Here is a 27,402-nt window from a genome sequence, read left to right as displayed (position 1 = left end):
GTGCAATGAAATCCAAGTGCTGTTTATGTTAAAGACACAAAATAATATGAACACCTGGGAAATAGGCAATTATTTGATTATTAAGATGTTTTGTACCATTTGCCTTTAATACAGCTTCCAACCGTCTTAGAATAGATTCATAGAACCTTTGAATAGTCTCCAGTTGAATGTGGTTTATCAGAACATCTGCCAGTTGCTTAGAGATGTTGGAGGAGGGAACTGGCTACTTACTTTTCTTTCCAAAACTGCCCACAGTGGTTGACAATATTCAAGTCAGGTGATTGACCTGGAGAAGGCGTATGTTGAAGTTCATCTGGGTTCTCCAAATGTCTAAGGATTATGATCATGACACCATATTTTTCACATTTGTTCACTGCTTTCTGTTATAAAAGTTTTAGCATTTGCTGCTCTTTCATGGATGTTGTTTTTGTGAAGTTCTCTGTGGTAATTTTTTATTCAAGGTGAATTTTGAGGTTTGCTGTCACTTTTCTAATGTAGTTCACAATCATTCTTATGTTTGATGAGCCCTATCATTCACTTTTGATTTTTGCCCCTTATTCTTCTTCACTTATTAAGTCATGCCATGCTTTTCTTGTGCATTCATAATCATAAACACTGTTGTACTTAAAACACCAAATAATTTGGCCATTAAGTTTAGAGACACTGCTGCTAAACAGGCTTCCATGATTTGCCTTTTTTGGAAGTCTGATAAATCTATTTAACCCACGGCTTGTACTAAACACAACATAACTATCCTACAATGATTTACAAATTAGAGAATATAAACAACAAAATATAAAATAGAAGACAATCACAATATTTGTCTTTTAACTGCAGTCCACACAAATGATATTAACCCCTTATAATAATGTGTGTTCTCATGATTTTGTCCAACTCCTGTAGATATGCAATAAATTGATCAAAAGTGGTAATAAGGACATTTATAAAGATACAAAAGATTTCTATTTCAAATAATTGCTGTTCTACACTTAAAAGAGAACTCAAAAATCTGCTGAAGCTGGTTGCCTTAAAATAAAAAAGTTGGCTCAACATTTTTTTTTTTTACAGTGTATTGAACATTCTATTCATTAAATAATCCTTGAAAACATAAATCACATTTTCCACACAAAAAACAAAACAAAATTGAGCAGCACAACTGTTGTCAACACTGATAAGATTAAGAAATGTTTCTTGAGCACCAAATCAGCATATCAGAATGATTTCTGAAGGATCATATGACATTGAAGTCTGGAGTTATGGCTGTAGGAAATTCAGCTTGGCCAACACAGGAATAAATTACATTTTAAAATGTATTAAGTTATTATAGTAACATAAATGCTGAAAACTGTAGCAGTTTTCAGAGTAGCAGATTTGAGAGGAAGACAGGTGAGAAAATTGTTATAATATTATAGATTCTTTGTTTTTACCGTATATTTGTTAAAGCATAAGAGACTTCTTTCAAGAACATCATCTTGCTGAGCCCAAGCTTTTGAACAGTAGTGTATGCACCATACTTTCTGCATGCATCATGTTAATGCATGCACCCTGACACATTTAATACCATGAATGGCTTTTCCTGCATTTACACATGTCAAGGACGCCTGCAGGTATAGATGCGATATAGAAAAGGCGACGCACTGTAGAAATAGTCTCACAGGATGTGTCACCACCGCCACCCATCAAAATATCGTGCTTCTGCAAATCCTCTTCTCTTCTGCTTTCATTTTTTGTGTGAAATGCACGACCACTTCTCACTTGTCTCAGCGCCAGAAATAGAAAGTCTCAGTTCTTCTCAAAAGCACTTTCATGAAAGTCTTGAATTTCCACGCTGGAAGAGGAGCAGATGTGTTGCTGTCCGTATTTTCCCTGTGGGCTATTTTGTCTTGATTGCAGAATCTTGTGACCGCCCAGTGTGAGCCGGCTCAAGTGATAGAGAACGTGTCTGAAGTTCGTTTCTAAATGAACACTCATTGCTTAATCTTCATAAATGATTATTCCTCAAGAAACTGAATGACATGCCATTCAATGTTTAATTCAACCAAATCAATTACACTACGCTTTTGCTTTTCATAATCCAACAATTGCTCTGTTTAATGTGTAGAAGGGATGGGGGGTCTACAGCCCCTCAGGCCCTATCACAACTGATGGCGTTAAGACAGATGGTGTTTCATTCACACCTTTATACATAAACCACAGCCGTACAGCTCTACGTTATGATAGCCTGCTTCAGGCACAGAATGCTTTTTCTCTATATACTTCAGTGTCTTTTTCTGGTTTCTGCTATGCAGAAAAAAAACAAAGAGATTAAGAGTGTTTGACAAGAGCTATTATGAGTGTTAAGTCTCTAAATAGATATTCAAATGACGGCTACATACAGGATTTCAGCATTTCTCTTAAAAATTAAGGTTCTTCGATGGTTCTTTGCAGCATTTCAGGTTCAACAAAGAACACTTGAGTTTTTAAGATGGCTACAGTATATCGTTCTTTGGAGAAAAGGTTTAAATGAATGGTACTTGATAAAATAATAATAATAATTACTGTATTATAAATACTGCCCATATTTATCGCTTTGCATCATACCATTTGTGTTGCTCACATGAATAATAGCTCAAATCATGCGATCTGTTGAAAGGAGGTGAAGAATTCAGAGAATTCAGACTTATTGTCACTTGGCAGGAAATAAATCATGAGAAAATCCCATTTACTTGTGCTGCAGGAGGAACCTGAGCCACAGAAAAACACACCCTGGCAACTGCATAGCAACACAGTAAAACCCACTCATAACTCTATAGCGTAACTCATAACTGCAAACCATATTTTGGGGAACAATTTAAAAGAGATTTCGCTAACACTTAAAGCTTTTGTATATAATGAATTATAAAAGTAGTTTTAATGCATTAATTATGCCTTATAATGCACCTTATAATACATTGTATGATCTTATGAGTAACTGTAACCACAGTTATAATGCATTATAATACTTATATCTATTCATTTTTACACCTATAGAAAGTGTAATGCATTAAAACGCATGACAAAAAAACCTTCTAATAATTTAAATGCATTTTAACTTTGGTTACAGATATGAACATAAATAATGCATTAAAATGTACATTACCTTTATAATGCATTATACATAAAGGCTTTAAGTAAAGTGTTACCAAGGTTTCCTATGGCATCAGGCTGTACTGTATCAGCTTTGTGTCATCACTGTTACTATACACAGTGTTTGTTTGCAGTATGCACTGTGACTCGGATACCGAGTTGCTTCGCTCTTTGAGGTATTTTGCTTAGTCTGTGGGTGAAATGGCACTGCAGTGTGATGCTACATCCACAGTCACAATGAGCAGAGACCCACACGGCTACAGTGTACTGCAGCACTGACTGGAGGAATTCTCGCCATTGTGTGAACGCCTCAGCTCGGCTTTCAAACTGATCACACTTTGTTGAACCAGACGGCTCAAAGGCAACTTTTTATGGCTATGTTCTACCTTATTATGATAGCAATTCTGAAAACTGTAGCTGTTTTAGAGTAGCAGATTTTATAGGAAGACACAGGTGAGAAAATCTCAGCCTTAATTTCACTGCGGTCAGGATGTCATGTTCCTACGCTAATTCCATCCCTTATAGCCACAGCATAGAGGGGGACATCATCACTGCTGTGAAATCATTGTGGAATATTTTCATTTGGAGAGAGACATTCCAGACACTCCTCCCTCTGTTTGGGTCATTTATTAAATTTTGATCCTGTTTTCAGGGTTAGTAATAATCTGCAGTCTACACAGATTACTGTTCCAGACTTCTGTGGCATTGACATCAGTCTGCCAGGAAGTCAAATGAGGGTAAAGGCTGGAGTTTCGCTGGTTGAGGGTGAGAAAAGACAGGAAGTAAGATCAAAAGATAAATAAAGAAAAGAAGAACAAAAGAAAAATGCCAAGAACAGGATTGGAGCATTGACGTAGTGAAGAACATAGTTCATATGGCCCTTATAGTTCCATTGTTAGCTTTGAGGTAATTTATATGCAAATATCTATACAATTTATGTATATAAATTTCGCTTATCAAGCGATTTACACAGTCAAAAAATATTTAGGCCTAATAGATAAGATTATTTATATTAATTGCGTATACAATTTTCAATCATTTGTATAGACCAGGGGTCCTCAGATTTTACCTTGGAGGTCCAATCTGCTGCAGAGTTTAGCTCCAACCCTGATCAAACTCACCTACCTGTGATTTTCTAATGATCTTGAAGACTGATTAGCATGCTCAGGTGTGTTTGATTAGGGTTAGAGCTAAACTCTTTTGCTTGTTAAACCATGTTTATATTTTTAAACCAGTGTATTGTTTTCACAATTACCAGATTTATGCAGATTCTATGGAATTTAAATAAATACATTTTTGAAATATGATTATTTAAATACTTAATAATAAGCAAAGCAAGAGTGCAGGATCTCATCTATTGATGAGCATTATTTTCTTTCTTTGGTTAACATATACAAGAGCTTGTTCTTTGTTTCTATAGAATTCCTCACAATGAGGGCACAGAATAGCAGTCGTACAAATTAGCAGTTAATCAGTCAACCTTAAGCTTGATGCTTTGTATACTAAACAGTGAGAAGACAAAACCAGATGAAGATGCTCTTTGCCCTCCATGTTCACCTCAGCCCTCTGTTTACTGTCTGAGCAACACTTTACCCAGAATTCCTGAGCCATCGTCGCTCTGCCTGGAGTCCATCAAACTGTCCTGGCAGCTCAAGTGCACATCAGTAATCTCGCCACAGACCTTTTTAGCTGAAAGTGAGGAATATTATGCAGCTTTAATTTGTCAGTTAATGATGTACACCTGTTTGTAGTGAGTACAGCTTATCAGTTCCTCGAGTCTGTTGTCAGACAGGCACCAGCAGGATCGCCCGGCTGAGCTGTGCTAGGCACAGGCTGCTCCTTTCTAGCCCTAACACAGGCCCCAACGGCTGCTTACTCTCAGGAAATTAGTTTGAGTCCCTTTCAGCCTAATTTACAGCTTGTGTTAAACAAATCAAATTAGCTTGTGTATTGTGTTTGATAAAGAATATTAGAAACATTCTTTGGAGCTTTGTTTACACTGTTTTACATGCAGTACACTATAATTTAAAAGTTTGGCATCAGTTTGTTTGGCTGCATTTTTAAAATTAAGTTAATTCCTTTGATGGCAAATAGTAATAATGCCATCATTACTCCAGTCTTCAGTGTCACATGATCCTTCAAAAATCATTCTAATATACCGATTTGGTGATCAAGAAACATTTCTTATTATTGTAAATGTTAAGAACATTTGTGCTGCTTAATATTTTTGTGGATTTTTTGATTAATAATAAATAAATGTCTACATTTTTAGCTTAAACATCTTTACTGATACTTTTGATTTAATGTGTCCTAGCTGAACAATAGAGCAAACTAGCTTTTGAATGGTAGTGTATATAATACAGTATATAATTCTGTAATTCAGTTGATGTATGCTCACAGGTGTGTATATAATCTATTTTAGAAATGTCTTAAGTGGTAAATCCAGTCAGTTATATTTCCAAAGTCAACTAATAAGATAAACTGACCCATTATTGAACCAGGCTCTTATTTTGAATATCAGGTTCACAGCAGTCAGATGACTCTGGTGTGGAGTGAGTGTAATACTCTTTGACTGGATGTGACGTGGAGATTCCTCACAGGGCCGGCTGTCTCTTCTCTGATACACAGGGAATGTCAGACTCCACTGGGCTGAATGTTTTCCAGTGACGATCTTATCTGTGACTCACACGCTATCTTTCTTTGGTCAGACACTCTTAGCATAACTCTTCATCATGAGTGCTTATCTGCGGCGAACTGATTAGCTAGCTTCAGTTTTGCCTTTAAATATATAGTCTCTGTCAGTCCAAACATAAGTTTAAGCTGTAATGTTCTTTCATTCATTCATTTATCATCATAACTTGATTGTAAGATTAAATGTTTTTGAAATAAGTCTTATGCTCACCAAGGCTGCATTTATTTAATCCAAAATACAATAAAAACAGTAATACTGAGAAATATTATTTTCACCTGCCATCACTTCAGTCTTAAGTGTCATGTGATCCTTGAGGAATCTTTCTAATTTGCTCTTGTGGTTCTCAAGAAACATTTCTTATTATTATCAATGCTGAAGAAGTCTATGTTAATATTTTTATGGAAACCGTATACTTTTTTTTAGGAATCTTTGATATTAAATTTTTTTATTTGATAGATTTAACAAAGCAAAATGACGATATTTACACATGCAGAAGTACCTTCATTTGTTTGAATCACTGGGTATCCATATTCATATACTATGATATTTATATGTTTTGTGTGTGATGAATGTGGGTTGATTGACTTCAACTGGTTACTCATTTAAAGTCACCCAAAAAAATAATATTGTGTCATCATTTACTCACCATATAAGCTTTCTGGTAACTTTTTAGATTAAGGAATTCACTATTAACCAAGGGTTTTCCTTCAATAAACATTAGGATGTGCTGCTTACTGATAAGGTAGTTGTTTGTAGGAGTTGTGTTCAGGTATTGGGAAGGTAGCCATTGCTGGTAGCCATTGACTTCCATAGTATAGAAAAAAATACTATGTAAGCCAATGGATATCAACAACTGTAAAATATTTAATTTTGTGTTCAGCAGAACAAAGAAACTCATACAAGTTTGGAACAACATGAGTGTGAGGAAATGATGGAAAATGTTAGTTTTTTGGGCGAACTAACTCTTTAAAATGTCCATGCTGATGCAGACATTGCTCTGGTTTCCTGACAGAACTGCTGCATTTGTCCATGCTAGCCTGATGTGTGCAAATATCAGCACATTATGCACATATGTTTGAAAATGAAGCACATTCACTGCTTGCTTTAGCTGAATTTATTTATTTATAAAATTTTTTGCTCCATCTGTGTTGTTGCCTGCTGTACAATCATTTCACCCATTCACATTGGTCAAGCTGACCTGTGTGCTTTATTTTGATTTGAGGATTAGCCATGAGCCGCTAGCATTCAGAGAAACTCTCATTAAAGCCATCTCACGAAAGTAGGCTACATGTGCAAATGGACTCCGTGATTTGCCTCGGGTCCTGCAGCTCTGATTTCAACAATATGTGGGTAGTAAGATCAGTGGTTTGTGAGTTTTTCACATTGTAATGCAGTGTTAATGTGTTTGGTTTACTTAAACACAGCATCATTACTCCTGGCAGGCTTTGACAGCTCTGGGACATTTTGCTGCTCAGAGCTCTGATCTGAATTTGAATCAGACACATGTTGCTGTTATAGAGGCGGAGCTCCATGTCTCATACATTTGATTCAGATGCTGCAGTACGCATATGGTTTATCAAAGTTAATATACCTTAACAGTTATGCTACTGTCATATTCCCACTGTTTTACTCATCAAATATTAAAATAAAGACATTTATAGTGACAAGGAAGTATAGCACTCATCTGATCGATTTGATGCTGTCTGTTGTTTAAAGTAAATGTAGGACACCTTTGGAGTGTTAAAACAGAGTCAGTCATGTGAACATGAGCTGATGAGTTTTTTTTCTAGAAGAGCCCTTTGGGCTTATAGATCTACATTGATCTCTGTGCCACTCAAAGCCAGCTTCTAAACCAGCTCTTTAAAGTCTATTACACTGTGTTCGCCTGCTTTGTGAACTCTGTCACACTTGCATGCAAAAAAAAAAAGACACAGCGGTGCATTGATTGAATTCTGTTTGGAAGAGTGTACAATCAATATGAAATAAAATCTTTATTTATTACTATATGTCAAAATATTGGGCCTATGGTCATGGTCAAGGTTCGAAGGGGCTGTATATATTAGCTGCTCAAGGACTGCTGGGATACATTAAAGGGACAGTTGACCCAAAATTGATCATTCTGTCTTCAATTAATCCCTCTGATTTTGTTCCAAAACCTGTAAGACTGATTTTCTTCTATGTAACATGAAAGCATATATTTTGCTGGTCTCAGTGTTGTTTTCTTGTTGAAGTCCAACGTTGCTTTATTTTAGTATTATTTAGATACTATTATAGCATTTATCATTATTAAAAAATCGCTTTAATTTTTATGTTTTCAGATTTTTTCATTTTAGTTTAATTCTTAATGTGCTTTTGTAATTTTTGTTTCTATTTAGGTTTAATTTATTTCAGTTAACTTTTAGTAATTTTAACACTTAAACATAACTTCACATAACTTTTAGTTTAGTTAGTGATTTTATTAGCTTTAGTTAGTTACCAATAACAGTACTGCATTGTAGTATGTAGTATTTTGTATTTTTTTGTGTTATGAGGGTTAAAAAAAAAGTGTGGGAACAGAATTATATATTTTGACTAAACTATACTTTTAAGTAGGTACTTTATACATTGGTGTTGTCACGAGTCATGCCCTCAACCCTTTTTGTCCCCCCTCTGAATACACATTTTTACACACTTTTGTGAAGTCTCAGTGTGGACCTTGCATTATGGCCACAAAGGGAGCGCTCGCGAGCAACCATTTGAACCATAATATCATTAATGGGACACCCTGCGGTATTGTTGGACTTTGCAGCTGGGCATGAGCAAAGGTTACAAGACCACGACTCCACATATAGTGAGCCATTTGGGACAGGGCCATAATGTACATTATACATTTATAATCCATCAGTATGGCTGCTTTTATTCTAAGAGCAAACCTCTCCTCTAAATGCAGGTATTGGGTCAGTTACAGAAAGAAAAAACTTGCCTATAAGTTGTGAATGACCTCTCTCTTGATGACTTACAGTAGTGGATAATGAATCAACTTCTATGAAAGTATTGTGATTTTTGACAAGGAAATAAAGTACATCTAAATAAATAAATAATGGAAAATGAATTATTTTGCAACGGCGTTTGTAAAACTAATCTACAGCATTATGAACATCATTAGCTAAATGGATTTGAGACTTGACTTGACAGATAAGTAAGACTAAGTAAGAATAGGATCAATCTCCCATTCAAAAATGTTGATTAAAAGGGAAACCAGTGAAGAAAACAATTCCATTGTGACTTAAAAAATGCTGACATGACCTCTGCCTGAGATGAAGGGACTTTTCTGGTGTGTTTTCTATATCTTCTCTCAATCTTTTATGTTAGTTCTTCGGTGTTTGCCACAAACGTATGTACTTCATAGGTTTTGTTGACTGTTATAATGGAAGTTAGTGTCATTTTAGAACTAGGTCTTAATCTTTAAAGCGCACGTGGATTAGGCTGAGTGGAAGTCTTCGTGTGCATGGCTCAGAGGTGAATTAGTTCGGTCGGGTGACTTTATCCGAGGATGTGGACTTATAAGGAAGCAGGTCAGTGCGCATCCACAGTCCTGCCTATTTGATCAACTCCTTATATTACCCTCAGCAGATCACAAATCACACATAAAGATATATACAGTGCCCTCCAAAAGTATTGGAACAGTAAGGTCAGTTCCTTTATTTTTGCTGTAGACTGTAAACATTTGGGTTTGACATCAAAAGATGAATATGAGATGAGAGATTAACATTTCGGCTTTTATTTACAGGTATTTTCATCTGGATCTGCTACACAACTTAGAAGATAGCACCTTTTGTTTGAACCCACACATTTTTCATGTTACCAAAAGTATTGGAACATGTGACTGATAGGTGTGTTTTGTTGCCCCGGTGTGTCCTATTAATTGATTATTCAAACAATAAATAGCACTGAATGTCTGCGCTCAGTTTCAGATCTGTGCAGACTGCATTTATAGTTAGTTAGACGTGTAACCAACATGAAAACCAGAGAGGTGTCTATGGGTGAAAAACGAGCAATTGTGAAGCTGAGAGAAGATGAAAAATCAATCAAACCATTGCACAAACACTGGCAATAGCAAGTACAACCATTTGGAATCTCCCGAGGAAGAAAGAAACCACTGGTGTACTAAGTAACATACCTCAAACGGGTAGATCAAGGAAAACATCTGCAGTTGATGACCGAAACATTGTGACAGCTGTAAAGAAAGACCCTAAAACAACTGTTAGTGACATCAGCAACAACCTCCAGAGGGCAGGAGTGAAGATATCACAATCTACTGTTCGCAGAAGACTTCATGAACAAAAGTACAGAGGCTACACCAGAAGATGCAAACCACCCATTAGCAAGAAGAATAGGAGACGAGCCTCAAAAATTCTGGGACAAGGTTTTATGGACTGATTTTATGGACCAAAGTGATGGAAAGGCTAACGTTTGGAGAAAAAAAAGGATTTGCTCATGATCCCAAACATACAAGCTCATCTGAAACACAGTGTACACAGGTGTACATCATAGTAAATATTACACAAGTAATGTAATGGCTTGGGCTTTCATTGCTTCTTCTGGCACAGGCTCATTAATCTTCATTAATGATGTAACACATGATGGCAGGAGCAAAATTAACTCAGAAGTCTACAGAAATATTTTGTCTGACAATTTACAGAAAGATGCAACCAAACTGACTGGGAGATCCTTCATCATGCAGCAAGATAATGACCCAAAACATAGTGCCAAAACAATAAAAGAGTTCATCGGGGCAAGAAGTGGAAGGTTTTAGACTGGTCAGTCTCCACACTTAAACCCTGTAGAGTATGCATTTTACCTGCTAAAGAAGAGGTTGAAGGGAGTAACCCCCCAAAACTGAAAGAGGCTGTGGTGAAAGCCTGGAAAAGCATCACAAAAGAAGAATGCAAAAGTTTGGTGATGTCAGTGGGTCACAGGCTTGATGCAGTTATTGAAAGCAAAGTATTTGCAACTAAATATGAAGTCTTTTTCACTTTAATCTATGTTAATTCTATCTGTTCCAATACTTTTGGTAACATGAAAAATCTTCTAAGTTGTGTATCAGATCAAGATGAAAATACCTGTAAATAAAAGCTGAAATGTTAATCTCTCATCTCATATTCATCTTTTGATGTCAAAACCAAATGATTACAGTCTACAGCAAAAATAAAGGAATTGGCCTTACTGTTCCAATACTTTTGGAGGGCACTGTATGTTTGTGTGTGTTCCTGCATTGGGCCTTAACATGGTAAACTGGATAAAACATGCACGAGTTAATGCACTCAGGTGCGTGGATGGTTACAGTCTTTGTGCTTTTCAGGGACTGATTCTAGGCTACATACTAGAGTTTTTATGTACTGTACTCAGAGCAGTGTTTTATTACAGGAATATTTCAGGTTCAAAACAAGTTAGACAGCATTTATAGCCTTGTGTTGATTAATACAAAAAAAAAAATCTGTTTACATAATCATTTTACAGTCCTTTTCAAGTTTTATGCATTGTTAAATTGGATATTTTGTCACAGAAAAGGGTTGTAAGTGATTTTTTCACACTAAAATCTTAATTAACACAGATCATGTAGCTATACTTTTAAAATAGTGAGTATTTCAATAGATTGACCCCGTTTACTTCCATTGTGCTTCACTTTATTCCAGATTTTTTTTTTTTAAAGAAAAGGAGGGATAATTCAAAATAAATTGTTGTGGCAATCAGCATTATTCCACAAATGCTGTTGAATGAGCTTAACATGTACTGAACCCAGAATATTTCTTGAACTGCATCCAGCAGGCTTTTAAGTTCTAAAAATGTCAAGTATTGGCATCAGTTTGTATTGAGAAAGTCTCATGTTTATGCAGTACATAAGATTTCAAAGTCTTCTCACTGATTCTCCATCTACTACCTCCTTCATATCCGTGCAACAACATCCTCCAAATGCTTGAAAACAAAACCCAAACCCTGTTCTGTTCTATTTTAAATCCAAAGACAATATTACAATCAAAACATCCCTTGTTGCACATGAATGCAGTTATGGGGCCTGTCCTAGACAGGATTGTTTGGGTTACCCCACTGTGACCGTCTGACTTCGGGCTCTGAGTGAACTATATTTGATATCATCAGCCCATGTGGCTGTGGAAATGCTGAACTCTGCTGACACGTGCTGTCGCGTTGCTCTATGCTTTGAGCCACACTTAACAGCCTATAAACAAATCAGGACGATTTGATTCGCTTGTCTGTCTCGCTAATCAATCCACGGCTCCACAATTAGCCTACATAAAAGATCATAACAGGATTACCAGATGAATTTTCACACGTACATACAGCTTTTGTTGTAATAACAACAAATCCGCTGTGTTTTAGGGTTGTTTTTCCATAAAGATCCATTTCAACAGTTGAATTTTGAAATGAAGCCACTCTCACCACAGTTTCAATGCCAATTACATTCTCAATGACATCTTCAAGATTTAAAGCAGTATTCTCATTTACCCTGATTTCACGGACCATCCTCTCATGTATCACCAGAACAATGGATCTTTTAGGGGCTGTAAATTTGAGTCCATTCTCCCATCCATTTATTATGAATGAGACAGGAAGAGAGATGCTTGGCCAGGTCTACTCTTTCTCACTGGTTTACTGCACACTAATAAATAATAGCAATCCTGTTGGTAGAGAAGCCAGCCAGCTATAGCAGCAGAGAGTGTCCCCAGTGTATCAAACAGCAAATGCATGAAAGGGCACATTAATGTACCACTGTGGAGCCAATAAACATCTCACCAGAGTTTTATTGGAACATTTTGGTCACACTGTTGGCTCAAAAGTGAAAGGAAACGCTAACTGCTAGCTTGTTGTTATGGTTCCCTTGAGTGTCTGCTAACAATCTTAAAACCGCTGGTTTGTTAAGAAAGCTTTGTTTTGATGCTAGACTTTGTTTTCAGTTCTGGTGACAAGTGCTTTGGTCACTTTCTAAAAGAAATTTTAGCAAAATACTAAATAGAAGTGAATCAGAAGCTGGCACTGAGCAGTTTTTATTAAACAAGCCACATGATGCAAGAGACTTTTTCTCTTGCTCTTCATTATTGGTTTTCCTGATGTACTGTTACTGGGACAGTACAGATTTTGCTTCAAGCTATTGCTGCTACAAAAGACACAAATCTAGCTTGATCATAAAGCATGTTTAAAGGGACAACGAACTGTACGACAGATGTTTATTCGTGTTTATGTGTGACACTGGATAGCGGATTCAAAAAAGAATGCAAGGTCTAAATATGTGTCTTTAGAGTCGTGCAAGAAACGAGAGACGCAAACACTTGTTTATATAGTGTGAAACCGCATGTCACAGGTTTGTTCGTTCAATGTGATGGCATGTTGATCTTTGTGTTGTGTGAGCTATCTTCTCTCAGTATGTATCTGCCAACTGTTAATAAAATGCAGCTAATCAAATATTCAAACTGCTAATTAGTGGATTAAGGCTCTTATCAATGCTCTTATAAATACACACATTGTTTGGTTAAAAAAATTGCTTTTATATTGTCATTTTGCTAAAGCAAAATATTGCACAAATATATCTGCTAAATATTTACTTTACAGCTGACCATGTATCTTTATCCAACCCACTAGTATAGTTAAATAGTTCAACCAGTTTTTAGAAAGCAGAATTAAATAGTAAAAATATAAATTTTTATATGTTACCATATTTTTTTTTTATTTCCTATGGGCCCCCTAGCACCCCCTTGTTGCTCCTGTGACTCCTGTGGGTCCCACCTAGCCCAGAAAAGCCATTTTATTCCACATAGAGTGGGTCTCATAGTCAGAGAAGGCACCACTTTGAGATCACATGACCAGTTAAATACTATTGCATTTAAGGTATTTTTTTAAGACATTTGTTTCAGTCATAGGCCATTACTTCACTCTAAGACTACTGTCATATTGGCCAGAAAAACATAAACAAAAATTACTTATTCTACTTTTAAACACTGTAAATATATCATATACAGTACTGCTTAAATGTTGCAAAATGCAAAATGACAATTTTATCATGATCCAAAGTGAGAATTTCTAAACCTTTTTGTATCTTTTAAATACTTTCAGTTTGTCATATTAACAAACACAATATTATTGCAAGACTAAGTTGAATATGCATTTGAACTAGACCCCAAATGTTGCAGTACTGACAGTTTGTGCTTTTACTTTTCAGCCTTGGTGATAACTGATGGACCGCAGGATAAGTCTGGCCTTGCGGATGAGGTGGGGAGTGAAGATGACCTGTACAATGAGTTTCGCAGCTCCTCCAACCGATTCGGACACCCAGGAGGAGGAGGAGAACAGCTGGCCATAAATGAGGTAGAGCATACAGGCTGTCTATGTGTTACTGTTTGTCCTCACAAATTGTGCTTTTTTCTCTGTCAGTGGCAAGTCATCCATAGAAGCATGTTCGTTTGCATCTGTGTTTGAAACCCAAGGCCTCACAGAGCCAAAACAAACTGTGTTTTTGTATAAAGATAACTGGTTTCAGACAGGCTTTCAAGGTAACACTGTAGTATAGTATGTAGCTGTACTCTTGATTCAGTGTTTAAACATGTTGGAATTCAGTCACTGTTTTTTAATAGTCTACTACCCATCTGTTCCTCTCCTGAGGCCTGAGACCAGCAGAATGACCTGCTGCCACTGTATTCTCCCATCATCTTCAGCATAACTGAAGATGAATCCATGTTGTAGGAAGATGCTGTTATCTACAAATAATTTCAGAGAATATGCATTGTCAGAGTTTGATTTATGACTGTTTGGTATCATTTTTGAATGCCGCTCAGTAACTCCATTCAACATTTTAGTTAGAAACAGCAGAAAAATCTAATCAACAGCTGGGCCTCTGGGAGCTTGGTGTGCACAGAGCTGCACAGAAGCCCTGTGCTGATGCGGTTGTTATTGTTTTTAGCCCTTCTGTCCCAGAATAGTATCCAGTAAATTATAAACTGGCAAAATGAAAGTGTCATTGTTTTAAAAGGGAGCTAAGTCAGGCATCACTGTAACTATTGCTCAGACATATGAAGAACCCCAGTATTAAAATGAAGTGCGTAACTTGTCCTGCACTCTTCGTGCTACAGACATGAATGATACAGTACCTCGACTCATGATCATAATCATTTTCACCTGGAGATCTAAGCTTGCATTATAGAAGGGACCTAAGGCATATTTAGCCACCAGAATATAACCCCTCAGCAGTTCCTAGTTCAAAACCAGCAAGCTTTTAGGGTCGGTGTTTAGTCAGTTTTTCCAGCCTGAAATAATAGTTTCCTTCCGATTCGGCACCAGTTTTGGGGGGAAAACACCAGGAGAGATTTTGTCCACTAAGCAAACACCCACAGTAGCCTAGTTTACTGCAAAACAAATATGGTATAGGGACCAATTCTCACTATTAACTTGTTGCTTATTAACATGCTTATTATTAACATATTGGCTGTTTATTAGTGCTTATAAAGCACATGTTCTGCATGACCATATTCTACATCCCTAATCCAACTCAGTAACTAAACTTAACAACTACCTTATTAATTAGTAATAAGCTGCAAATTGGGAGTTTATTAAGGCAAAAGTCATTGTTAATGGTTTGTTAATGTAACATTACTATAATTATTATAACATTATAATATTATATATATGTGTGTATATATATGTATATATATATATATATGTATATATGTATATGTGTGTATATATATATATATATATGTATATATATTGTATTTTTTTAAATTAAAAATATCTAACATTTTCATTGTTTTAAGCATAAACTTCAGTAAATTTATTTAATCGGAAGTAGCAACAGACCTTTTCTTCTGTAGTGTGACATACATTTGAGTACAAAAGAATTGTACAAAATAAAACCAAATAAAGCCCATGCACAGATGAATTGTTCCTAGTTAAATCAATAAAATGCATTTTGAAAATACAGTAGATCAAAATGAAATGATTTTCCATTTCATTCTGACTGAAAAAACAATAAGCTTCAGAAAAGAGAAATAAAGGAGCAAGAAAATTTTAATTCAAACCATTATCTTGTTATGCACTTATTTTGCATCCAGTTTATGTTGTTTCAAAGATATTTAAGAATATTTTTACTAAAAAACAATACAAAAATACTGATTGTTAGCCGTTTTGCAGTGCAGCCACTCAGAATACCTTATCAGTGGCATAGCAACACATTAACACTAGAACCGCCGGGGGTCGCTGTATACCTAAAACCGCCAGCGGGTAAATTTTACACGTGCACATTACAACTGTTTTTATATGGATAAACACATTATTTCACTGTATTATGCCACTGTCTTGACAAAGAACTGTCTAGAGTCATGAAATGATTATGTCTAGTCATCAACTATATTTTTGTCCTGTAATGTTCAAGGCTTTTTTTTATGTAGGCCACTAATTACTTTTCATAACGGTCAATAATAAGCTAAACAAGCACTGACAACGAGAATTAGAAGGAAGTAAATACATATTTGGATGGTGTAATATTATACTACAATGTCATTAATATATTAATAATAATAATAATATAGGCTAATCATATTAGACAATATATTAACCTATGTTATTTAAATTACTAAAATAGCTATATAGACAATAATGAGCAATTATGATTTACCACACTGCATGATGCGATGACAAATTCAAGCGCACAGCTTCACCTAATTAATTATTAATTTGTTGAATAAGAGAACAACACCAATAAACTTCGGGTAATATGAAAAAAAAAGAAGTTTTATTCATTAACAGTCACATCATAGATCTGATTTGTTTTCTTCTTTAGGAAACGGGCAGACTAAATTGCACCACAGTAATGAACAATAAACGGTAGAAATGGCAAAACAAAAATTAAATAATCCAAATTTTGAACAATTATGAGTAACATTAGGCTAAAACATAAATATTATATCTTGATCGCTGTCGGATGCTGAGCCAACCAGGATGCATTACTTATCTCACTACCATACTCTCCATCGCTCGTGGTATTTAGTGCTTCTTATACCTCTTCAGCATCCATAAATTGCCTACTTTTACTCATTTTGTCTTTATTTATTAAACTGATAACCGCTAATTCAGTGAGTGAAAGGTGTTGCCTAGCAATGTACAATGTTAAAACATAAGCGTCAAGAAAATGACAGCGAAAATACAGGCATTATATAGTGGGTAAATCTGACCCGCTGCTGCTTATAGGTATAAATGCCCCATTTTTTGATCTGGTTTTATCGAAACAATTTTTAACAACAGGGGATTGTAAATCACACAATTTTAGTAAACGTCAACGACTGGGAGACTTGAATGTTTCATTGAAAATCTGTTATGTACATTTGAAAAACAGCCACGGGTAAAATTTAACATTTAAATGGCTGGTTAGAGTTCACTAGAGCAGTTCAAAGAGCATGCACTTTCAGAGTTCCTCTGAAACCCTCCACCTCCCCAGCTCCACCTGTATATATCTGCTACAGGTTATTATATATGCTACTTGTGCTGCAGCAGTATGTCTTAAATACTCACAGCACCGTATTGCGTATGTATTGGCAGTAGCAAGTTCTTGTACTTGCATTGCAGAAGCAGCAATAATCTACAACAACAGCTGCAGCATAGCAGATCTATTCTGCCAACACCAAATACAGTAACATTGTCATATCAATTACCATGCTAAAATCATCCGAGACTTGTCATGAAATAAATATATTTTCCACTGAAAATACAAAATCTAGTTTTATTGTTAATTTCTTGTGATGGGGGGAACAGTTTGTTTCAGTGTTGGGGAGAGTGAGTGATTGTTTTGCTTGTGTGTGTGTGTGTGTGTGTCAAAAAGGCACAGCTGCTGATTTAAAAGGAAGTATCATGCTGTGTGACACTGTGACAGTGGGGATGGGGCTCTGCGGCCGAGAGAGAGAGAGAGAGAGAACAGCAGGTTAGTGGAATCAGAAGCCTTCACTAATCCCATTAGCTGTGCACAAATTGATGCACGGGAACAAGACGAGTGAGGATGACTGCGTTAATCCTACCTCACTGATACCGGCCCGGGTCAGGAAATGAAAGCTCAAGAGGTTTTTGGCACCTCATGCTGTCTTTAATTAATATCTCCAGCTGCATTACCATCACTAGCACTGCCTCGAGAAGATGAGCAGGACGTGCTCGCTTGTACACGGGAAGTGCAGCTGACGGGCGGCCGGCTCGGCCAATGGAGAAGCGCCAGGATAGAAAGGATGTATTGTGCTGCATTCTCTCGCATCCCTCCCCCGACTACCGCCTCCCTCCTGCTGCCGCTAAGGCCGGCCTCCGCTACTCTGGTATCCTGGATACGCTTCACAGCACCGCCAGCCGATTGGCTGGGAAGGATGAGAGGAAAAAAACAGGAGCAAAAACAGAAGTCAATTCAGGGAGATGGATGGATGATTTTTGCTACAGCCGCTAAGCACAGATGCAGCAACCATTTCCGCCCCTCAGCTTTGCGTTTTGCAAAAGAGACGGTGAAAAGAGAAGGGATTTCAAGTGCGTTATTCAGATCCAAGGGAATTGACACGGCCGTGTGTTTGAGCAGAGCTGGAGGACGAGGGACGGGAACGAGGGGAAGGCATCGAAGAAGAGCATAGAAGGAAAAAAACAGACGGGAAGGGGCGCAAAATAGCACAGAAGGAGAAGAATACATGGAGGCGGAGAGACACATCCACCCCTGCTCCTGACATCAGCAGTGCACAGGGAAAGATCCGAGTGGAGTGAGGGACGAGGAGGAGGAAGAGAACGCACACCCGAGAGAAAGAGAGAAATAACGAGAAGGGAACGGAAAGGAAGTGAGCAGGTAACTGTGGACGTGGAGGCTCTTCCCCCTCCCCCTCCCCCTCCCCCTCCTCCTCCTCCTCCCCCTCCTCCTCCTCCTCCTCACGTTTCACCGCGAACACTGAGCGGATCCAACCGGCAAACTGTGCGCCATCGAGCGTTCGCACATAGATCTCTAGGCGAGGGGGTTTCCGGTGCCATGGCTCGCGGAGGCCAGAGAACGACGTCTCGGCAGGGCATGGCTCACTTCCTGTTGCGGTGCAACCTCAGCCCGGAGGCCCAGAAGGTGGTGGTGTTCGTCATCATGATGTTGCTGGTCATCATCAACGTAGTGCTGATGTTCCTGCTGGCCTTCCAGTAGGGCGCAGCCGCAGTGAAGAGAAAGAGCGAGGGGAGGGGTGGAGAGGAAGACGAGGAGGAGGAGGAGGAGGGAAAGTTGGCCCCTCTCACTCACTCGTGGATGGGTTTTCAGGATGCAGACATCACAGTGCAGGTATCCGGAATGGGTGTGACTGTGTGTGTGTGGTTGGCGGCATTCAGCCAGAAGTAATATGCTGGGATGACAGCGTGTTAATTATTTACCAAACCGTAACCACTCTTGAGTGGCTTCTAGGGTTCAGGCTTAGATTTCATCTTTGAAGTCATCTGAGCGCATCTTCAGACATTTTGTCTGCTTCTGTTGGTAGGTTTGGGTTTTATGTGTGGGAGCATTTGAATGACTGCTTGTTTTGTTGTGTAACTGTCAACTTATGGATCTGTATGCATTGATTCTGACTAACGAGCACAATAATCATGGTGTTTTTGGCCTATGTGAGGCTTTCTTTTAATATAGACTTTGTCCCAGAGGGATCTGCACAATCCTTCCACTGGTGCGCAAAAAAAGAGGCCACACTGGTGAGCTTGACAGGTTATAGTGGGGTTATAGTTTAGTAGAGCAGTATGGTGTCTTGGTGAGGAATAAATGTCCAGAAGAAAACAAATTGGAAAATCAACCAATGAACTTGGCATGGTTTGGCTCAGCAAAAATGGTATTCTGGAAATATTTGGATACTTGAACATCCAGACTAGTTTTAAAAACCTTGTTCATTCATGATCATTCATGATTTTCATTAGTTTTTTGTATGTTTGTACAATATGTGCCAGGGCTGTTTCTGATCATTTTTGAACAAAGAAAGAAGCTGTAACTCACAGGCCGTGAAGAGGAGGCACATGGGAAAGTATGTGGGTGTGTCGCTAGGCAACAGGGTACATAGGCACAGCTGTGGTGAAGAGAATGCTGGGCTCTGGATTCAGGGGGTGTATATTCTGCCTATCGGCGCTGTGAGCACAAAGTATGGACAGAGAACAGAGTGTGGTTATTACATCACCACCGATAGATCACATTTAGCTGTGCAGCAGAGATGGTTTGATGGAGGCTGTTAAGCTTGCCAGGATTTCACTTCATTTTCTCTGTAGCCAAGCTGAACAGTGTGGCAATATATTACCCCGCTTTTTGTTTACTTTGCCAAATCAATCCTCGCAAGCAGAAAGCGGAAACTTAAAATGTCCACTCAGGGGAAAAAGCAGACTGCAGACAGAAAAGCCTTAATTTGGTAATTCTTTCTCCAGTGATACATTGCATTTTGGTTTTGGTTAAGTGCACAGACTGAAGGGTTGTATATCATTGCATGATAACACATTATGCCATTGAGATACTAAAACAGGCAGTGAAATTGAATGCTCTGTGTTTTTACAAAGTATTTAAAAAAAAAAATATTATTTATTTTTTGCAGCGTAGTAAGACAAAAAATTCACCCTTTAAATAGCATATATTCTCTCTCTCTCTCTCTCTATACATATATATATATATATATATATATATGTATATATATATATATATATATATATATATATATGTATGTATGTATGAAGAGTTCATTTGCAAAAACTTTGCAATTTTCAAAAATCAAGTTGTTTCATTGTGCATTCCGATTAATCTCATCAATCAAACTGCAGTTGGGTTATTTTGATTAGGTTAAAAATAACAAAAAAAAATATAGCTAACTAACATAATAACGCAATAAAAACATAACAATAAAAAACATGATTTTTGAAAATGTAAAAAAATGGAGTTATCTATTTTTGCAAATAAACTCTTCATATATATATATGAACGCACGCACGCACACACACACACTCACTCACACACATTTTTCCCTTGGTGATATAATGAGTAATTATAGTCATCCAACATTATAGTATAATTGAAAACCAGGCCTAAAACTTCACATTATCACATTGTTTTTATTTATGATGTATCAACAATTACAGAACATTTAATTTAGGTGAACTTAAAACAATAAATTGAAAAAAATCAACACACACTACATCAATAAATGGAAGAATAATTACTTTTTGCAACTTGAGATTACTTTAGAGAATCTATTACAAATGTCATTCAAAACTTAACATAAAAGTGCATTAAAACCCTCGTGTTGTATATTTTAACACCTGCAAAATCATAACAGATAAATTGTTAATATTCAATTTATTTCTCAGCTCCAGTGTAAACTGCATGTTGCTGTACAATGTGTATTAAACAGTAAGAATTTCCATATACTAGTCACATATATGAAATTAATCAATGAAATGAAATTCAACCGTGGCTTATTACTTTTCATTTACACACATATTTGCTTTTTTACTCATGTTAAAGTAGTTTCTGCTTTAATATGATCAGTTACATTATACAGGCAATGTTTTGTCATCTTGTCTCAATAGCTGATCAGTGATGGCAGCGTGTGCGCGGAGGCTCTATGGGACCATGTCACCATGGACGACCAGGAGCTGGGCTTCAAAGCTGGAGACGTCATTGAAGTAGTGGACGCCACAAACAAGGAGTGGTGGTGGGGCCGGGTGCTGGACAGCGAGGGCTGGTTCCCCGCCAGCTTTGTTCGGGTAAATGAGAACAGATTTCCCGCTCATAACAAAAAATTGGATTACTGACACATTATGTCATCACTATTACATTAGGCTAGAATGAGGGGTCATCTGTGCATCAGTGTTCTTTTTGCCAAGTACATTGGTAAAAGCCATTGCACAGTGAACATTTAGGACCAGATTTACATGCTTAAGACCGCAATCCCATAAGAGCACCGATGGGAGTGGAAAGTTCTGCAGGTGATCTGATGAAAATGTGGAAAGTAAAGAACACAGACGCAGTCAGATCATTTCCATAATGAAACAACGCAATCAACCGTCAGTGCAGTGCAAGTTATTGCAGCCATTTCAAGTAAAAAACTGGGTTAAGACATGCTTTTTTGAAGTGTTAAATAATGGTGCAAATACCAGTAAATTGACTACAGCAGATCTTATTAAATTGCATTTCATGATTTATTTAAATACTCTCCTCCTATAAATTTTGTATCTGCAAATGCATAAGCAGTAAGTTCAGCTGCAGAAATAACTGTCAGTACCTTTTCATAGCTAATTTTTCACTGTGTGTCTTTAGTAAATCCTGACAGTATTAACCTATTTGTTATTGGTAGTTACGGGTGAACCAAGATGAGCCCATGGAGGAATACTTAGCCCATCTGGATGGGGCCTCGGAGGGGGGTGGGGCCAGCATGGGGTGCCCCTTAGGGCCCGGTCTGCCCTGCAAGGAGCAAATGAGAGCCAACGTCATCAATGAGATCATGAGCACAGAGAGGGATTACATCAAACACCTGAAGGACATCTGTGAGGTCAGTTTGCCACATGGCTCTGATCGATCGGTTCTGCTTCAGCATGTGCATCTTGTTTCAGAGCATTACAGTGTCTATCTAGTCACCCGGCTCTCTGTTTACATGCTGAGAGAATGACCTGATTCATATCAGCTGCTCCATAATCCAACTATAGTTGTGCTATACCATTAAACCTTTGACATACTCACTTTGGCTTCCAGGGCTATATAAAACAGTGTCGGAAGAGGACAGATATGTTTACTGAGGAGCAACTGCGCACTATCTTTGGGAACATCGATGAGCTTTACCGTTTCCAAAAGAAGTTCCTCAAAGCCTTGGAGAAGAAATTCAACAAAGACCATCCTCACCTCAGCGAGATTGGCTCCTGCTTCTTAGAGCACGTAAGCTGACTTCCATGTAGGCAGAGATGTAGGATGCAGTTTTTAGGTTTGGATTTTTATTCTGTTCTCTTCACTTCTTTTCCATCCAGCAAACAAACTTTCAGATCTACTCTGAATATTGCAACAACCACCCCAATGCCTGCGTGCAGCTCTCCAAACTGATGAAGATCAAGAAGTATGTGTTCTTCTTTGAGGCCTGTCGTCTGCTCCAGAAGATGATCGACATTTCGTTGGATGGATTCCTGCTTACTCCTGTTCAGAAGATCTGCAAGTATCCTCTGCAGCTGGCTGAACTCCTGAAGTACACCAACCCACAGCACAGGTAATGAGGTCTACACAGCTGCCTGCTGTTATACATTTACTACACTCTCATGCTGTAATTGGGTACAAATTCAAAAGATAATAATAAAAAGGTGTACCTTTTGAAAGGGTACCAACTTTTCCACTGTTTTTCTAAGAGTGTACTGTATGTGATTTACAGTACTTTGATACTGTATGATTTGATACATTGATATGTGATTTAACTATAAGATATAAATGATTTTTTGTTAAGCGTTTTGACTTTATTTAATAGACATATTCTTGAAATGAACCACATACGAGCACATTTAGTTCTCTTTTAAATAAAGATATCTAAATTAAATGTGAATTATTTGCAGAGCTGGGTAGATTACTTACAAATTGTAATCAGTTACTAATTCCACATTACATTGCAAAAATTGTAATCAGTAATGTAATCCATTACATTGCACATTTTAGGTAACATAATCAAATGACTTTTTGATTACTTTTAGATAGGGGTGGCGCGATACATGTATTCTTACCGAACTGTCACGGTACGGGCATCTCGGTTTGGTGCATGATGCCTTACAACGAATATAGGCAATTCACCCTCAATCCAGAAGGGCGCCCGCAGTAATGCAACACTGTTTGATAACCACCAGCAGAAGAACAGCGAATGCCATGAGCTGCGCTTGAAAACAAAGCATGTGTGTGTGTGTGTGTGTGACGCGATCACTTCAACTGTTACCAGCAGAATCGACTTTAAACACTTATCGTCTTAATAATGCATCACTGTATAAAGGTCTGCTTTTATGTGTGTAGACTCACAATGAAAACAAAACATTGTGGTTTTATAAAATAAAGAAAACAAATAGGATGTTGCTTTCTGCCATTTAAAAATGTACTAAAACTCAGCATATATAGGCTGTTTCATGTCACACTGTTTTTTCCCCTTGTTTATCTGTTAACTAAATCAAATATATTTCAAGAATTTATTCCTTGTATGCATATATGTACTGGAGATTATATATATAATGTAATATAATATTTAGTATTACTACTGTACTACTCTCTGTTCAAAATAAATGAAAAGAAACCGAGCATAGTAGATTTGTTGTTTTTTTTCCTGATGTACCGAAATCGTATCGAACCGTGACCCCTAAACCGAGGTACATACCGAACCGTGACATCTGTGTACCGTGCCACCCCTACTTTTAGATTACTTCTGACCTAACTTCTTACATTGATTTAAACAGGATAATCTTATACCATAATGAAGTAAAAATACGTACCATAATGAAGTAAAAAATACAAAGAGTAAGAAAATATATTCCTATTGTAATTAACAACATGAAGTGCATTAAACGTTATATTACATCAAGTTCATAAAGGAACTGCAGGGAGTTCATGAGTTTAATGAAAAGCTAAGAAGTAATTAAATCAAATCATACACTTACTAAAAAAGATGAAATATTTTATGTTTGTCTGCATGCCATATGACCATTAACCAATGTCAGAGAACCGTGAACATGCAAATGTAATAATTATTGAAATATTTATTTTGAATGTCTGCAATTTAGAAATAACAAGAATTTGTGTATTTTAATGAGTTTGAAGGACAAAAGCCTTTCAATAATACAATAATACATGGTTAAATAACCTACTGAGTGATAATTCAAATAAAAAAGAATGTGTTCATCAGTAGTTGATGCAATGTTGAAACACTTCTTAAACCTGAAATGATTTTTGTAAATCATTGGTCAAATCATCAACTGAATAATGACTGATCTCTGTGTGAATGTCCACAAAACTGGAAGACTTTCTGAGTGTATATAAGTGGTAGACTATTTTAGAAAGGAACATTTAAAAGATAAAAATAGGAATTAGAGAGAATCAATAAATGATTATTTTATTTCTATTGTGTGAATAATATGTAATCAATAAAAAAGTAACTAGTCTGATTACAAGTATTTTAAAATGTAATTTACTCTAATTACAAGCACTTATTTTTTGGAATCTGATTATGCAATCCAGATGACATGTAATCAGTTACTACCCAGCTCTGATTATTTGTGTATTTGTGTAGATGACACTTTAAAAATCTCCATGTCTAGAGAGGCAGATTTGTGCTGCAGACAAACTGCATCGAAACGTATGGCATATATGCACGTCGTAATTAAGAAATGAAACACTTTATGAATATAATTGGTGATATTTCACTTGGTTGAGCATCAGTGATAATCAAGTGTCATCATATGTTAAATAAAAATACAGATTCATATACTAGTGTTCAAAAGATTGGCTCAGAAGTCTTTTATTAAAGAAATTAATACTTTTTATTCAGCAAATCGAAAAAGTAAAACATACAAAAGATTTATTTTTCATTGTCTTTAAATGAAATGCTGTTCTTTTGAACTGTCTGTTCATCCTGAAAAAAAATACAAGCAATGAAGAATGTATAAGAAATAAGAAATGTTTCTTGATCACCAGATCAGCATGTTAAAATGGCACTGAAAACTGGAGTAATGGCTCCTGAAAATATATTATTGTTTTTATTTTTAAATATTTTAAATGTGATTTATTCCTGTGATGGCAAAGCTGCTTTTTTCTAAATATTTGGTCCAAATGGACATGGTTGCCCAGTAGATGAAAAATTTCAATGCAATAACTTGATAAGGAAAAAGATCTATAATTCATGAGCACTAATGGATGGTGACAAATTGGTGAATCAGTGTTTTGAATGATTTGATTCACATTTTACTAATTGGCATTTCCAATCTCATATATTTTGCTTTTCAGAGATTATAAGGATGTGGAAGCTGCCTTGAATGCAATGAAGAATGTGGCCAGACTGATCAATGAGAGAAAGAGGCGTCTGGAGAATATTGACAAAATTGCTCAGTGGCAAAGCTCCATAGAGGACTGGGAGGTAAATTACACGAGCATCTTGGATAATAGTCACTCCAGAAGTGTGCGGTCTCACAGGCTCTTTTCCCCTTCATTAGGGTGAAGACATCTTGAGCAGAAGCTCTGATCTGATTTTCTCAGGAGACCTAACCAAGGTGTCCCAGCCACAGGCCAAAGGCCAGCAGCGAATGTTCTTTCTCTTTGACCACCAATTGGTTTTTTGTAAGAAGGTCAGTTGCTTGCCATGCCAGTGAGAGCTGAATTACTATTATTTATGGAAGATGGTTTTTATGTGAGTTAAAGCAGTTATTTTATATGATTGTTCTACTTGCTTGGCACCACAGGATCTGCTTCGGAGGGACATCCTGTACTACAAGGGTCGGTTAGACATGGATCAGATGCAAGTGGTGGATGTAGAGGATGGGAAGGATAAGGACTTTAACGTGAGTGTGAAGAATGCCTTGAAATTATGTTCTCCTGGGGGAGAGGAGGTCCACCTTCTGTTTGCCAAGAAACCCGAGCAGAAGCAGCGCTGGCTGCGGGCCTTTGCAGATGAACGGGAACAGGTCCAGCACGACCTCGAAACAGGTGAACAGGATCTTAGAAGCACAAATAAAAGCATTGATTTTATTGTCTTTAAATGGATTATTTTCACAGTCATCCTGCATCATTTGTTCTCCATCAACAAAAATTGAAGTAAATAACAACTTGAGATCATTTGGTGATTGAATTTACTATTTCCAAACAAATATTCATCTAGAATTACAACCTCAGTCATATCTAGGGACCAGAAAGGCTTGGGCTCTTTTAAATTAAGCCATTAAGCAACAACCTAACCTGGCAACCAGAGTTATTTTAGTATTAATGATATATTATTTACAGTTGTGTTCAAAATAATAGCAGTCCAACATCACTAACCAGATCAATCACTGTTATTGGTAGAAATTATATTTCTACATGGGAAATATTTCACTAGTAGGTGTGGTAGAGTAATAGAAAACCAACAGACCCAACAGTCATGACATGCATGCTGCTGATTCTGTGTAATTAAAATTGAAACATAAATTGAAAAGGGCGTGTTAAAAAAAAATAGCAGTGCTATTAATCGTTCAATTAGAGCGATAAATCATTCTGTGAAAAAACTGGTGTCAAATAAGTGGCCTTTATTTAAGTACTGTGCATTTCTCTCTTAAAATGTTGAGTAAAATGGGTCGTTCCAGACATAGTTCAAAAGAATAGCTTACTTTGATTAAAAAGTTGATTAGAGAGGGGAAAACATATAAAAAGAAGTGCAGAAAATGATAGGCTGCTCAGCTAAAATGATATCAAATGCTTTAAAATGGCAACCAAAACCAGAAAGATGGAAAACTACCATTCGAATGGATTGAAGAATAGCCAAAATGGCAAAGACTCAGCCCATGATCAAAGGGTGATCAAAGAAAGTCTAAAGTTACCTGTAACCTGTAACAATTAGAAGATGCCTATGTGA

At 37.0% G+C, this 27,402-nt stretch overlaps 1 protein-coding gene across 4 annotated transcripts in view; it reads left to right on the top strand.

Moving 5' to 3' along the window:
- The window catches only part of LOC306881364 (rho guanine nucleotide exchange factor 4-like), an 80,211-nt gene that overhangs the window by 48,800 nt on the left and 4,009 nt on the right, over positions 1-27,402 (top strand). For 2 of the 4 annotated variants that reach the window (XM_079435433.1, XM_079435434.1), the window contains 8 exons: positions 14,010-14,155; positions 21,383-21,559; positions 22,150-22,344; positions 22,545-22,724; positions 22,814-23,046; positions 25,806-25,935; positions 26,012-26,143; positions 26,258-26,501. In XM_079435433.1, coding sequence (XP_079291559.1) covers positions 14,010-14,155; positions 21,383-21,559; positions 22,150-22,344; positions 22,545-22,724; positions 22,814-23,046; positions 25,806-25,935; positions 26,012-26,143; positions 26,258-26,501 — 1,437 coding nt within the window. Of the gene's footprint in view, positions 1-14,009; positions 14,156-18,201; positions 19,116-21,382; positions 21,560-22,149; positions 22,345-22,544; positions 22,725-22,813; positions 23,047-25,805; positions 25,936-26,011; positions 26,144-26,257; positions 26,502-27,402 lie in introns of those variants that run through there. The other 2 variants (XM_079435436.1, XM_079435435.1) reach the window with 2 other exon arrangements.

Source organism: Barbus barbus (assembly GCF_936440315.1).
Source record: "Barbus barbus genome assembly, chromosome: 15".
Taxonomy (NCBI): domain Eukaryota; kingdom Metazoa; phylum Chordata; class Actinopteri; order Cypriniformes; family Cyprinidae; genus Barbus; species Barbus barbus.
This window is presented reverse-complemented; position numbering and strand designations above follow the sequence as displayed.